The 14,102-nt window shown below is 42.8% G+C and overlaps 1 protein-coding gene across 1 annotated transcript in view; it reads right to left on the bottom strand.

Annotated features, from left to right (window-relative positions):
• Positions 1–14,102, bottom strand: part of SAMD4A (sterile alpha motif domain containing 4A) — a 240,455-nt gene that overhangs the window by 85,674 nt on the left and 140,679 nt on the right. The window contains exon 3 of the mRNA XM_023726112.1: positions 5,816–6,334. Within this exon, the coding sequence (XP_023581880.1) occupies positions 5,816–6,334 (519 nt within the window). The remainder of the gene's footprint in view (positions 1–5,815; positions 6,335–14,102) is intronic.

Raw genomic sequence — 14,102 nt, 5'->3', positions numbered from 1 at the left:
CTATTCATGTGACGGCTCTTATTTCTCTAAGATATACACTCTTGATTTTTTGCCAACCTCAGTTGTTCCTTCTTAGTTTCCTTGGCTGCTTCCCCCTCTTTTCCCCAGCCTCCATGTTGAAGTCCCCCAGCGCTTGGTCCTTTATCCTATGCTATCTACATCTCTGCTTTGGTAATCTCATTTCGTCTCAAAGCTTTAAATACCACCTATATGCTAGTAACTCCCAAACTCCATACTCATATATCCAACTGCTTGTTTTGACATTTCTGATTGCCTAACTCATCATATGTAACACTGAGCTCCTTATCTCCCCGCTGCTCCCCCCCCAAAAAAAAAAAACCTATTCTACTTGATAAATAAAAGCTTTCCTAATCTCAACCAATGGCAACCCCATCCTTCCAGTTGCTCAGGCGAAAATACCCTGGAGTCATTCTTGAATCCTCTCTCTCACACCCCTCATAGATTCTTTCAGGAAATCCTGTTGGCTCTACTTTTAAAATATACCCAGACTTTAACCAGCTCTCACCCTTCTATTGCTGCCATCCTGGTCCAAAGTCTTCACTGTCTCTTGCCTGGATCACTGCAACAGGCTCTTAACTGGTCTTCCTGTTTCTATCCTTGTCCTGGTACAATCTATTCTTAACACAGCAGCCAGAGTGATCCTTTTAAAATGTAAGTCAGTCCACATCACCCCTCTGCTGAAAATTCTCCAGCAGCTTCCTGGTTTACTGAGAATAAAGGTCAAAAGTCCTTGTACTGGTCTATAATGCCCAGTAGGATCTGTTCCTTCCCATTACTTCTCCAATCTCCTTTCTTACCACTGTCTCCCTCTCTCATTCTCCTTTAGCCAAAGGCCTCCTTGCTTTTGCCCAGACAAGCTAGGTACTCTTCTATCTTGGATCTTTGCTTTAGCTTTTTCTCTACCTGGAATGCACTTTCCCTAGACACCCATTTGGCTCCCTTACCTCCTTCAAGTCTTTGCTGACATATCACCTTCTCAATGAGGTCTACCCTGACCACCCTATTTAATACGACAACCTCCCCCCACCTTTACCTCCTAGGCCAGATCCTTAGTTGACATTCTGCTCTTTTTCTTATTTCCATACCCCTCATCAGCTTCTAACACTATACAATTTACTTATATACTGTAATTTATACACACTAGACTGGAAGTTCTATGAGGGAAGGCAACTTTGTCTTGTCCACTGACATGTCCCAAGTGCCTTGAGCAGACTACGCATATAGTAGGTGCTCAGTAAACATTTTCTAAGTGAATGAATGAACAAATAAATGAATCAATAATGTATATCCAAGTCAATACCACATCCTAATCCTGACAAGTTTTCTAAGGAACATTTCTAGTATCTGTTCCTTCTGCTCCATACCTACTCCTATCCTAATGATACTTTTATTACCTTATAACTGAGATTTTGAAGGAATTTCCTAAGTGGGCTCATTGACCCTGTACTCACCACTTGCTCACCATTTGCTAACAGTAAACCAATCCCCCTTACGGTGCTACTCATGTCACTCCCATGCCCATGATGTAATGTTTGGCCTCTTTGCTGTTGATGTTATTAGCTGCCATTGAGTCAGTCCTTGATTCACGGTGATCCCATGCACAATGGAACCAAATGCTTCCTAGTCCTGCACCATCTCCATGATGGCCTCTTTAAATAACAACAAAAACTCACTGCCATCAAGTCAATTCTGACTCACAGCAACCCTATAGGACAGAGTAGAACTGTCCCCTAGGGTTTCCAAGGCTGTAATCTTTACAGACTGCCACATCTTTCTCCTGCTGAGCAGCTGGTGGGTTTGAACCGCCAACCTTTCAGTTAGCAGCCAAGGACTTAAGCACTGAACCACTAGGACTCCTCCTGGGCCTTGTTAGGGGCTCTCAGATCCCTTCCTTCCACTTACTTTTACTGCCTTCCTCTCACTACCCCTCCCTTCCTAAACCTTTATTTCCTCCTCCCTGCACACTATAAGGAATCCCTGGTGGCATAGTGGTTAAGAGCTACATCTGGTAACCAAAAGGTCAGCAGTTCAAATCCACCAGGTGCTCCTTGGAAACTCCACGGGGCGGTTCTACTTTGCCTATAGGGCCGCTATGAGTTGGAATCGACTTGACGGCAGTGGGTTTTCAGGTTTTGCACACTATAACCTCCACCTTTTTGCTCACAATGTATATTCCTACCTCAAGTACCCTCCCCTCTTCTCCCTTTCTAAATATTCTCCTCCCCTTTTACATTCTAGCTCACTTCCCATTTCCCCTGCAGTCTTTCCTGACCCTCCAGTTCACAAGGATCTTTCCATACATTCACAGCACTTAAGAGTACTGATGCTTCCATTCAATTGACACTTGATCCTATATTGCCTTGTGTTCCTAGAGCATTATTTTACTGTACTTTTTATATAACTCATGTATTGTTCTGTCAAATTTCTGTGGTGAAGTCCAACAAAAAGGAAGATTCAATTTTTCATTGTGAGACTGCTTGATAGGACTTCTCTCTCCAACCATATTAGGCTCCCTGGAAGAGATGAGGAAACCCTGGTGGCGTAGTGGTTAAGAGCTACGGCTGCTAACCAAAAGGTTGGCAGTTTGAATCCACCAGGCGCTCCTTGGAAACTCTATGGGGCAGCTCTACTCTGTCCTATAGGGTCGCTATGAGTCAGAATCGATCCGACGGCAACGAGTTTGGGTTTTTTTTTTTGGAAGAGTTGAAAGAGTGCTTTATGCTCTGTTATATTTTCCATGGACTGTGTAGTTCTAGACACACAGTAGGTGTGAAGTAAGTGTTTGTGGGACCATTGAATGATTCAGAATCCATACAGGGAGTAGGTCACAAATGCTAAGGCACATTGCTGAAGTACAAAAACCAAAGGAATAAAATACTAGCGGAATAAACCAAGGTTAAAAATAAAAACTGTAAAAGGGATGACTTTCTAGTTACTTTTTATTAACTGTCATTAATTTGGCTAGTAATGCGAGAATGCATAGCATTAATTAATCTCAGTCTTTACTTATAATCATATTGTTTTGTGCATAACCCTGATACTTTTTTTCCACTTGGAAAGAGATAAGAAATGTAGCTCTTCGATACAGTAGAAGATCCTGAAGCTTTAAGTCTGTCCGTTTTCCACTGCAGTGAAATGGCCCAAAACCTGTTGCTGTCGAGTCAATTCTGACCCATAGCAACTCTATAGGACAGAGTAGTAGGGTTTTCAAGGAGCAGCTGGTAGATTTGAACTGCTGACCTTTTGGTCAGCAGCCGACCTCTTAACCACTGCGCCACCAGGGCCCCAGGGCCCAAAGTCACAGCATATTCAAGCCCCTCCCCCCAGACCACTCTGCATGCCGTGAGCTCAGGGAAAGGTGCCCATATTATTGCCTTGTGTCAATGCTGACCATCAGAAGAACTGGAAATGGGGACACAAAACCTAGATCTCAGCATTAGCACTTTGTTCCTCACTGTTTCCCCTGGTTTTTCTGAGTTATTCATCTAGCAGACACTCACTGAGTGCTTACTGTCACCCACCCTGTCCTGGGCAGGGCGTTTACATACACAATCTCATCTGCCCTCACCACGGCCCTTGAAGGTAGTTATCACGAATGTTGCTATTTTGCAAATAGGGACCTTGTTCAGAGATGATGGCATTGATGCCAAAGTTCTTGTTCTTTACACTTCGTCAGGCTGCCTCCCGGGTGCTCAGTATATATATGACAGAGGCATGAGTTAATGAATGACCCAAACATGTGTAGTTTTTACAAACACAATTTAACTACAATAGACCATGTAGAGGAGCAAAGTAACAGCATTAACCTTTTGTTAAAGAGATATTATTGAAATACAAGTGTTGACATGGCCAAGTGTTTGAATGAAACTTTCTGGAGGGGAGAGTTGAGCTTTTATTTTCTTTGCTGATGCTCTGAGACGGGGCTCCCACCCCTTTCTTCTTCCAGAAATATGTAATCTAGTCATCTTATTAGACCTCCAAGTCCTTTTCAGCTCAAGCACTACACCAGGGCTCGAAGGTCTGGGAGGCCATGACAGTCATCTATGTCCTGCCCTCCAACAGGCTGGGCAGCCATAGTGAAAAACCAAAGTGCCTGTTGACCACAATCTGGTAACTGTTTTAAATGTCGTAATCTTGTCAAGACCTCACCCTGAATGTTTAAATCTGTACAGATGGAAATGTGATGACCCAAGACTAATTTCAAAACAAATGACATAGAACTCAGCCCCTTAAAATACAAAAGATCAAATTTTAAGAGTTGGAATCAACTTGACAAAAATGGGTTTTTTTGTAGGCAGCTTGGAGTTTGCATCTCTCCCAGCTATCAGAGTTTAGTAACAATTATTAGACTCGGTTGCTGACCCAGGAAACTCAGGCCAAGAGGCTCTGTCTTCCCAGTCTGCATGTGTTTGTTCTAATCGTCCCAGCCATCACTCACAATTACACAGCAGCTAGTGACAGAGTTCCTGGCTGGATCACTAGTCTCCGAAAAAGGCTAACTGCCACAAGAACCTCTTACATAATAAATTAATGATGCCATAATCACTTCATTCCCAAAGTGTGGAAATTTCCAGTATCGAAATATAAGTGTAGGAAAAAGAATCAAAAACCTCATGCTGTAGTAATATCAATGCAGTATCTTAAAGTATTTCCTTGGTTATGCCACTAAAATACTGCTTCAGTTACTGTAGTTATAGTTCAACAATGCTCCATATTTGAGAAAGCCATTTCAAAAGGCCCATTAGCTAAAAGATCCCAGAGGAGGTAGAGGCCAAGAAGCCATCAGTGCTACTTCTTAATACTCTCATATCATTTAACTGGGAGTTCCATTTAAATGATACAGTCTTACCACAAAAAGCTTCCCCCCAAAAAAGTTATCTCAGCACTCTACTATTTTCAAGGACACACGAGAACTAGCATCAAGAAGTTCAGTGTCATACGGCTGCTCTCCCACGTTACACCTTTATATAAGCACAGATGGTATGTTTGTCATTTTGCTCAGCCTAATTGGGGAGCGTAAGGAGGACTCCCAGTTCTTGTCCCAGCTCTGGGCAGAGTCCTTTGCTTTAGTGGTGCAAAGAGCAGAGAGCTGTCCTCCGCCCTCTTCTCCTGCAAAGCAGTTCCCAACCCACCTCTCCTAAGGGGTTAGACTGAGCGAGGGGAGTCCACAGCATTCACACCAGGCCACAGCAGAGCAGCATTCTCAGTTAGCAAACCTGCTCCCCCTGTCAGGAGAAGTGCTCCCGACAAATGGGGATTCAAATGAGGAAATGCAAGGGAAGGAACATTCCAGGGTGAAATCAAAAACAAGGGAAAAAAAAAAAAGACAGGAAAAAGTAAATAAATAAATAAAAATGCACAAAGCCCATGTGGCTGGCTGGTTTAACCATGGGTTAGAATCAGGGTCAGAGTATCACACGGTAACCAAGTGTCTCGGAAAATCCCAAAACCCCAGGGTGAAAGACGTGGGGGTGAAAGGTATTCCTATTTTTGGAAACATGAAGTTTCCTTCTTTCACCATTTAGTCTTTCTCTCTCTCTCTTTTTTTTTTTTTTGGTCTGTTTGTAACTCAATTTGAACCATCAATCATTTTTACCTGCCCAGCATTTTCATCTTTCTAGAGTCACAAGAGCCACAAAGATGGGCTCCAAGGAACCTTTTCCCATAGCCAATTGCAATTAGCCCTTCTCTCCCAGGGTTACAGAGTGCTCGGAGCAGACATCTGCAGTGGGACATGCCACACACAGCAAGTCGCCAAAACCAGATTGCGTGAAAGGGCTTCCAGGGCACTTACTTGTACTTGTGCTGGTTCCAATTGTATTGATTGTGGTAGGGACCGACGAGGAGGAGTAGAGGGGCACATGGCCATTCTCACACCCCAGGCTTTTGTCCTGCCAGTTGGAGGCGTTGATGCAAATCCCAGAATCCCGAGAGTTCTGCCACCCGTTGAGCTTGTCGTCGGAGTTCTGTCTTTGGTGATAGTAGTGTGTCTGCCCATAATCCACAGAGTCCGTGTGGCCTCGGTTCTGGCCACTGAAGCTGGTCGATGTGCGGTCCTCCAAGTGGTTAAGCCACATGGCTAAAGCACTGCGGTCTTCCAATGAAGTGGCCGGATGTATCAATGCATAGGACAGCAGCTGCCTGCTCTCCTCAATGTGCTGGTTGTGTTCAATAGAGTGGGCCAGGATTTTGGGCAGCAGTTTCATATACTCTACTTTTGCGTCGAGGTTTCCTGGCTTCAGCAAAGGCAGGTGAGTTAACAGGAGGGAAATCACTTTATCCTTGGATTCCTGTTGCCATTGGTTAATGATTCCTGAAAAGGAAAATATACAGGGCAAATAAGCAAATACACCCACTCTGACACTAAACACCACACTGTAAAGAGAAGTCCTGTGGATTAGAGTCTCAATCTATGTACCTGGCTAAATTTTCTCAAAATAGCCAAGGCATTGGTTAAATAACTGACCTTGGGTTGTCAGGGGACACTGACTTCAATGAAACACAGAACAAATGTTCTGACATGTTTACGTGCTCAATCTAATTCTCATTCATGTCTCCAAAGAGGTGACGACTACTTAGGTACAATCAAAGAGAATTTACAGCCCTATATTCTTTCTTAGAAAAGTCTAGCCACTCCCTCAGATAGGGTGCAAAAGAATAAGGAAATCTCCGCAGAACAGCAAGTATAACTAAGGTCCACATAACCAAGACCTTGGGGGAAGGCTGCTTCTCCACTCCCAAGTATCTATGGAAAGTGGTTTAAACCCTGGCAAAGGCATTTGTGTGAAGTTTGTTAAACTTCACAGATGGAGAAAACTGCCAGAAGAAAAGTACTTCTCTCATCTCATCATAGTAAGTCTGTACCTTTCACCTGACTCAGAGGAAGGACACGGGCTCAAAGCTAGAATGAGCAATGGATCTAAGACTTGGCTCCAGGGTCTCCTCTGAGCACACATGCCAAGCAGGCTATTTTTATGTGAAGATCTGTTTTTAACGCACTCACAAGGATCCCTTCCTGCTCTCTCCCACTCAAAGCACAAGCATGTTGCCTTAAGTAAACATGGACAAATAATGCACTATGTATTCATTGGCCTTTGGGGAGTAGCTGGTTCTGGAGGCTGACAGTTAGCTGCCGGAACTTAGGCCACAGGAAAGAAAAGTTCCCTTCCAGAAAAGCCATTCCCGAAACCGACAGACCTCAACTCTGGCCCACTGATGACCCTACCAGAGTTAGTGCTGCACAGTCCTGCAGGCTTTTATGCAGAATCTACACGGTTGAAAAGAGGGTTTCTGGAATTTGGCCATAGGGCTTCACAATTCTAGCTAGGCACAAACATATTAGAAAAAGCCCAATGGTCATTACTGACCATAAGCTACAAATGCATCGGTCATGTCCTACAAGGCATCTCAAGACCACAAGAGCATATTCAAAGAAAAGTATCAGACAAGGAAGGAATGGAATATCATGAAAGAATGTGGACTCTGGAGTCAGGCAAAGCTGGGTATACATCCCAGATCTGCCACTTAATTTGTGGTAAAACTTTGACAAGTCATTTAACCTCTCTGAGCCTCTACTGCTGCATCAGCCAAACCTATTGCCATCAAGTTGATTCCAACTCATAGCAACCCTATAGGGCAGAGTAGAACTGCCCCATAGGGTTTCCAAAGCTGTAAATTTTTATGGAAGCAGACTGCCACATCTTTCTCCCATGGATTGCTGGCGGGTTCAAACCACTGGCCTTTTGGTTAGCAGCTAAGCACTTAACTACTGTGCCACCAGAGGTCCTTCATCAGTCAAGCCCCGTGGCCCTTAAGTCGATTCTGACTCATAGCTACAGCAGCTGGTGGATTCAAATTGCCAGCCTTTTGGTTAGCAGACGTAGCTCTTAACCACTGCACCACCAGGGCTCCCATCAGTCAAGAGTGGCACAACAGTGCCTGCCCCTCATTGTGCTGTAGGATTAAATGAGGTAATGAATCAAAAGGACCAGTCAAGTACTTGGTAGTGGAAGTAATTCTTTCTACCTGTCTTTGCATTAGTCAGGCACTCACTAGCACGATATGGGTGGTTTCCGATACCAAGTTTTAAAAATAATATAGAGAACCAAATGGTCAATAATTACTCTAAAGCAAAGATGAAAGAGTAAGGGGACACAAAAACCAGATTACTGGTAACGAAACATCCAGAATGGAATTAATGAGAATATTGACTCATTGTGAAAAATGTAACCAATGTCACTGAACAATTTGTGTAGTAATTGTTAAACAGGAACCTAATTTGCTCTGTAAACTTTTACCGAAACACAATAAATTATTATTAAAAAAATAATAATGTAGAGAAACTGGAGACAATCCAGGGGAGGTCACTAAAAATGATCAAAGGGTGGGAAAAGTGCAATAAAGTCAAAATATGAAAGGAAAGAAAATAGGGTTATTGAGCTTACACAGAAAGTAATACGAGAAGATACTTGATTCTCTTTAAGTAGGGATTTCATGAGGAGATGCTGAACCATCAACTATTTGAAGACTAAGTCTTCCAATTAAAAAAGAGAGATAAAAATTAGATGTGGCGAAGAACCGAGCTTCCAGAATGATAAAATACTTAGAGGAGTCACCAAGGAAGGCTCTAGAATCTCTCTCCTAGAGGCTTGAATAGTAGAGCTAGATGGTTTACAGCATCACTGTCCAACAGAAATATAATGTGAGCTATATATGAAATTATTAATTTCCTAGTAGTTACATTAATACAAAAAGAAACAGGTAAAAAAATAATTTTAATATAGTTTATTTAACCCAATATATCCAAAATATTATCATTTCAACATGTTAATTAATATAAAATTATTAATGAGATACTTCACATTCCTTTTTTCATATCATGTCTTCAGAATACCGGGTGTATTTTACCACCTGCAGCACATCTCAAATTGGACTAGCCACAGTTGAAGTTTTCAGAAGCCACATGTGGCTGGTGGCTACAGAACTGGATAGCACAGGGCTAGAGGCATTCAGATTGGGACAGACAGGCAGGAGGGTGCAGACGGCCTCGAAGGTCCTTCCCAGCTCCCTAATTCTATATTTAACTAATGCTACCTGACACAGGACTACCTTCGTGGCTTCTACTCGGTATCGCCTCCGTTTTAAAGTAGCTCTGGGAGATGAATAAAGCACTCATTCTAACTTTCTCACCAATACATTTTCAGCAAACACGTATGTTTTAGATTATTAATCTGTTTGGGATGAACGTAAAATCTATTCATTATGCCCAAGGATCTAACGAGGCACTGGGAAGAAGGCAAAGGAGCTGAGAGGAAGATAAACCTGTGTCATAAGCCAATACTGATGAGATGTAGATAGGTTCCACCTTTGAAAATATACATTTAAAAATAAAATCTGGGAACAATCTTTCATAAAAATGTACAAGGCTGAGGAACTCTCTAGTTTTCTGCTAGGTCATTTCCCTGTTTGGAAATTCTACACTTCCCCACAAAAGTCAGCCAAAAAAACAAAAATCAGGAACAAAACCAAACTGTAAATAGGACTCAGAATGCAAACTGAACATGTTATCTCCCTATAACCGCTCTCTCCAGGGATTAACCTGGGATTCAGAGAAAGCACAAGCACAGCAAAGAGGAAAAGAAAACGAGAAGCCACTGGCCCTGCTCCCTCCCAAGGCTGAAATGGTTCTTTCTCTGTCCTTGAAACAGGGCTTAGATGGCTATGACGTGGTCAGGAAGACAACTGTGGCTTTTGTTTAATACCACTGGGAACATGGAAATAAGATTGCCTTCTATGGCTAAATACACCTGCTGGATCAAACTATTTCTGCTCTTGTTATAGCTGCCACTGCTGACAGCTAACAGTTATTAAATGTTTTCTACGTGCCAGGCACTCTTCTAAGCTCTGTGCTTTTAATTACTCATTTAATCTTCACAAGAAGCTTATGAGATAGATCCTATTACCAACCTTATTTTACAGATGAGGACACAGAGGCACAGAAAGGTCAAGTAACTTGCCCAAGGTCTCCTGGCTGGTAAGGTGGCAGAAAGAGGCTATGCAAATTTGCTTAAAGATACACAATGATAAAGATACATAGAAAAGTTTGTCTACAAATTAAATCTATTACTAGAGTATATGGATCAGCAGATGGGTTGGTCAGCCATGGAAGCAGAGAAAAAAGGAGTTACAGAGACAATGTAGGCAATGCTTACTGCGGTTTTTATATGTCCACAACTTCTTTGACATTCTGTTCTTCACAAGATGGAACCTAATTCCCTTCCCTGAGTGTAGGTGGGACTTAGTGATCACTTTTAGCAAACAGAATGTAGTGGAAGTGACAGTGTATGACTTCACGGAATAGGTTATAAAAGGTATTGCAACTTCCACCTTGCTGTTTCTTGGATTACTCGCTCTGGAATAGGCCAGCTGCTGTGATCTGAGGACACTCAAGCAGTCCTATGGAGAGGTCCTTGTGGGGAGGAACTGAGGCCTCCTGCCAACAGCCAGCACCCACTTGCTAGCCATGTGATTAAACCATCTTGGAAGCAGATCTCTCAACCTCAGTTAAGCCTTCAGATTCCTGCAGACCCAAACGGCATCTTGAGGGACCCTGAGCCAGAACCACCCATATTCCTGATCCACAGAAACTGTATATATTTATTATTGTTTTAAAGTTATTTGTTATGCAGCCAAAGATAACTAATATACCTATCCAAATGCCTCTCTGGGAAAAAGGAAGTTTTAGTGATTTGGCTTTGAGAAATTCAGTCCTTCTGGTGAAGCCATTCCCATACTGAGGTGGAAGCATGAAAACTATCCTGCTGCCATTAAACACTCACCTCACTTAATCTCCCTTATCCTGATTATCCGCTCACCAAACAACCTTCAGACTATGATTTGGCTCCCCAGGTGCCTTCAGGCAGAGAATGCACTGAGCATACAGATTTGAGGTATTTCCAGATTCTGTGACAATAGTTTTTCAGGGCAACTTGATAAATGGTTTCTGATTATGATTTGGCTACCTGTGGAGGCCTGCCTCTAGGGAGAATGCAGGTTGATTATATGGACTTTGAATACGTCTGGTCCATCTGATGATGGTTTCTCATGGTAAATTAATAAGCCAGCATTGTGGGGTCTACTTCCCTGCTTTCTAGTTAGCACAAGTCAATCTCTCCGGGTGAGCAGCCCCAGGGCACTGACGAGAGTGAGAGTCTCTGCCTTCAAACAGAAGCCAGATCCTAAATGCAGGGACTTGGTACACCCTGGCTAGGTCCTGCCCAGCTGCCCACTGGCCTTTTTTGTGGAGTCCATACCATTTTCTAGAGAGCAGGGAACCTTTGCTGAGATGTATATTCAAAGATTCTCCTCACTGGGGAAGACACAGGAATTCTCATAATTTTCAGTTAATGGATCATCACTGTGACACAGTTTCTGCCATGACTCACCATAATATCACCCAGTTTAGGAGACGGTCTGGAAAACTGAAGCAAAGTCCAAGAATAGCGAGGCTGGATGATGCCGACTAACCTCTATTTCTCTGTCAAATTTCTCTGAATAAAGAGAGTTTGTTGGATGTGTTAAGTGGCTAAAAGTTAATGATTCATAGTTTATAAACCACTGGCATAAAAGTAGTTAAAAAAAATTTAAAGAGCTATAATTGAAAACCATGAGGATTAGGAAACTGTCCCAGTGATTCTTGGAGTGACAAAGAGTGTGTTTAAATAGCAAGTCTGGTATTATTACTACACAATGGTATGTCAACGTTTCAGGGCTCCAGTTGTTAGTAAATTACCCTTAAATTGCTATTTTATTATACCCTTGTTTTCAGTTTAATAACATTTACCATAAAAGGGTTTCTCATAAGTGCATTTAGGCAATTTGCTCATGCGAGAAATGGCTGGGAATTAAGTGCACACGTATGAGAGGTACTGATTAAATAAATGTGCTAAAAGGCAGGAATACCAGTGGGTCTTAAATGGTCAAATGCTGCTTCGAAGAATTTATATTATAAACTCAATCCTAAACAAATCATGTAATAAAGACTTCTAAATTTAGTGCAACTCCGCACAACTCAGTGACAGTCAGCCAGTGGTAACACTACGTAACACAAATTTGGTAATGGGAAATCAGTTTGGTGGAGATGTCACCTAACATGTTGTTGTTGAGTGCTATCAAATCGATTCCGACTCACAGTGATCCTACAGCCCAGAGTAGAACTGCCTTATAGGATTTCCTGGGCTGTAATTTTTACAGAAGCAGATTGCTGAATTTTTTCTCCATTGGAACCACTAGTGGGTTCAAACTGCTGACCTTTTGGTTAGCAGCCAAGCACTAAAGCACTGCGCCACCAGGGGTCCTTTCAGCTAACATAGGGTACTTGAAATATCAACATGGAAAACTGTGGGATTCTTGATTTGGCACCTGTACTTGTCTGTTGTCTCCTGAGACACCCTCTTCAGCTAAAGGTGACTAGAGAAGAATCCCCATAACTCGGTGGAGGCCTGCAAGTGATGTGGTTTAGACCAGTCCATAGGATCAGTTATGATGACAGACTCAGATAATCTGGAGTGACTGAGCCCCCACAGCCACATGTGGTACTTTGGGTGGATACAAAGGATTGAGAAGATATAAACCCTCTCACTACATGCAAGGAGGGTGATTGTCAGCTTCCAGTATGCTCCCCATTGACTTTTGCCTCTGGGTATTCACTGTCTTTATGTAGTCTCCTCACATACTGAATCAGAGCGAATTTATGTGACCAAGAGAGTGTGATGGATGTGTTCTAAGATTAGGTCATAAAAGGCATTGCAACTTCTACTCTGAGTGTAGGTGGGACTTAGTGATCACTTTTAGCAAACAGAATGTAGTGGAAGTGACAGTGTATGACTTCACGGAATAGGTTATAAAAGGTATTGCAACTTCCACCTTGCTGTTTCTTGGATTACTCGCTCTGGAATAGGCCAGCTGCTGTGATCTGAGGACACTCAAGCAGTCCTATGGAGAGGTCCTTGTGGGGAGGAACTGAGGCCTCCTGCCAACAGCCAGCACCATTTTGCCAGCCTTCTGAGTAAGCCATCTTGGAAGTAGATTCTCCAGGTCTAGTCAACATCTTGACTAAAACTTTGTGAGAAACTTTGAGCTAGAACTCTCCAACTAAGAGTATTCCAAATTTCTGGCCCTGTAAGATAAATGCTGTTATTTTAAGTCATTAAGTTTTGAGGTAATTTGTTACGGAGCAATAGTTACCTAATACAACGAGCTTCATATTACTGGGTGAAAATCACTTTAAAATGCTACTGCCCTTTGAATTCTCTAGAAAAGGTAAGGAGTCATGGAGTGGATTTCATAGCTCATTACAACCTGTACAGCTTTCTCTGAGAGCAGGAAGGTCATTCACCAGCACCTGGCTATCCTCACAGGGTAAGAACCAGGTACCTCTGGCCCCAAAAGACGCCTACAATAACCTATAATCTACCACTCTAGAGTGACCTGGTTATCTCTTCAATGGGGACTCTCCATCTGTGGTCACTTTTCCTCCAAGGTGGGTGCTCTAGGAGGGCTCGTTTGCTCCTGAAGGACCCAGGCCAGCTTGTCCTGAGATCCCAGCTAAGGGCTCAGTTAGCAGTGGGATTTACCTTCAGGCTTCTGACCTCCTCCTTGCTATGACCAACTCTTATAGGTCTAAGGCTACCCATTTCCAGCGGGCATATAAACTGGCCAGCACCCTCAACCACTTGCCTCAGTCCTGACTTCTGGGTTATAATGATACGCACATTTGTATCTCCATCCCAGGTCACTCCCTTGAGCTCCAGACTCACACGTCCAAGTACATCTATGACATCTCCACTCGGATGCTCCATGGGTATCTCAAATTCAATATGTCTAAACTGAATTCTTTGCTCTTACTGTCACTAGATTTGCTCCTTTGGTCTTCTTCCTTACCTCAGCAAATGGCTTCCCCATCTTTCCACAGTCATCCTTAATTCCTTTCTCTCACATCCCATATGAAAGAATCAGCAAATCCTGTGTCTTCAACATATATCCAGAATCTGACTACTTCTCATCATGCTTCTGCATTCTAC

The sequence above is a fragment of the Trichechus manatus genome, unplaced genomic scaffold (genome assembly GCF_000243295.1).
Source record: "Trichechus manatus latirostris isolate Lorelei unplaced genomic scaffold, TriManLat1.0 scaffold00010, whole genome shotgun sequence".
Classification (NCBI taxonomy): domain Eukaryota; kingdom Metazoa; phylum Chordata; class Mammalia; order Sirenia; family Trichechidae; genus Trichechus; species Trichechus manatus.
The sequence above is the reverse complement of the archived record's forward strand: the minus strand, read 5'-3'. Positions and strand labels throughout refer to the sequence as shown.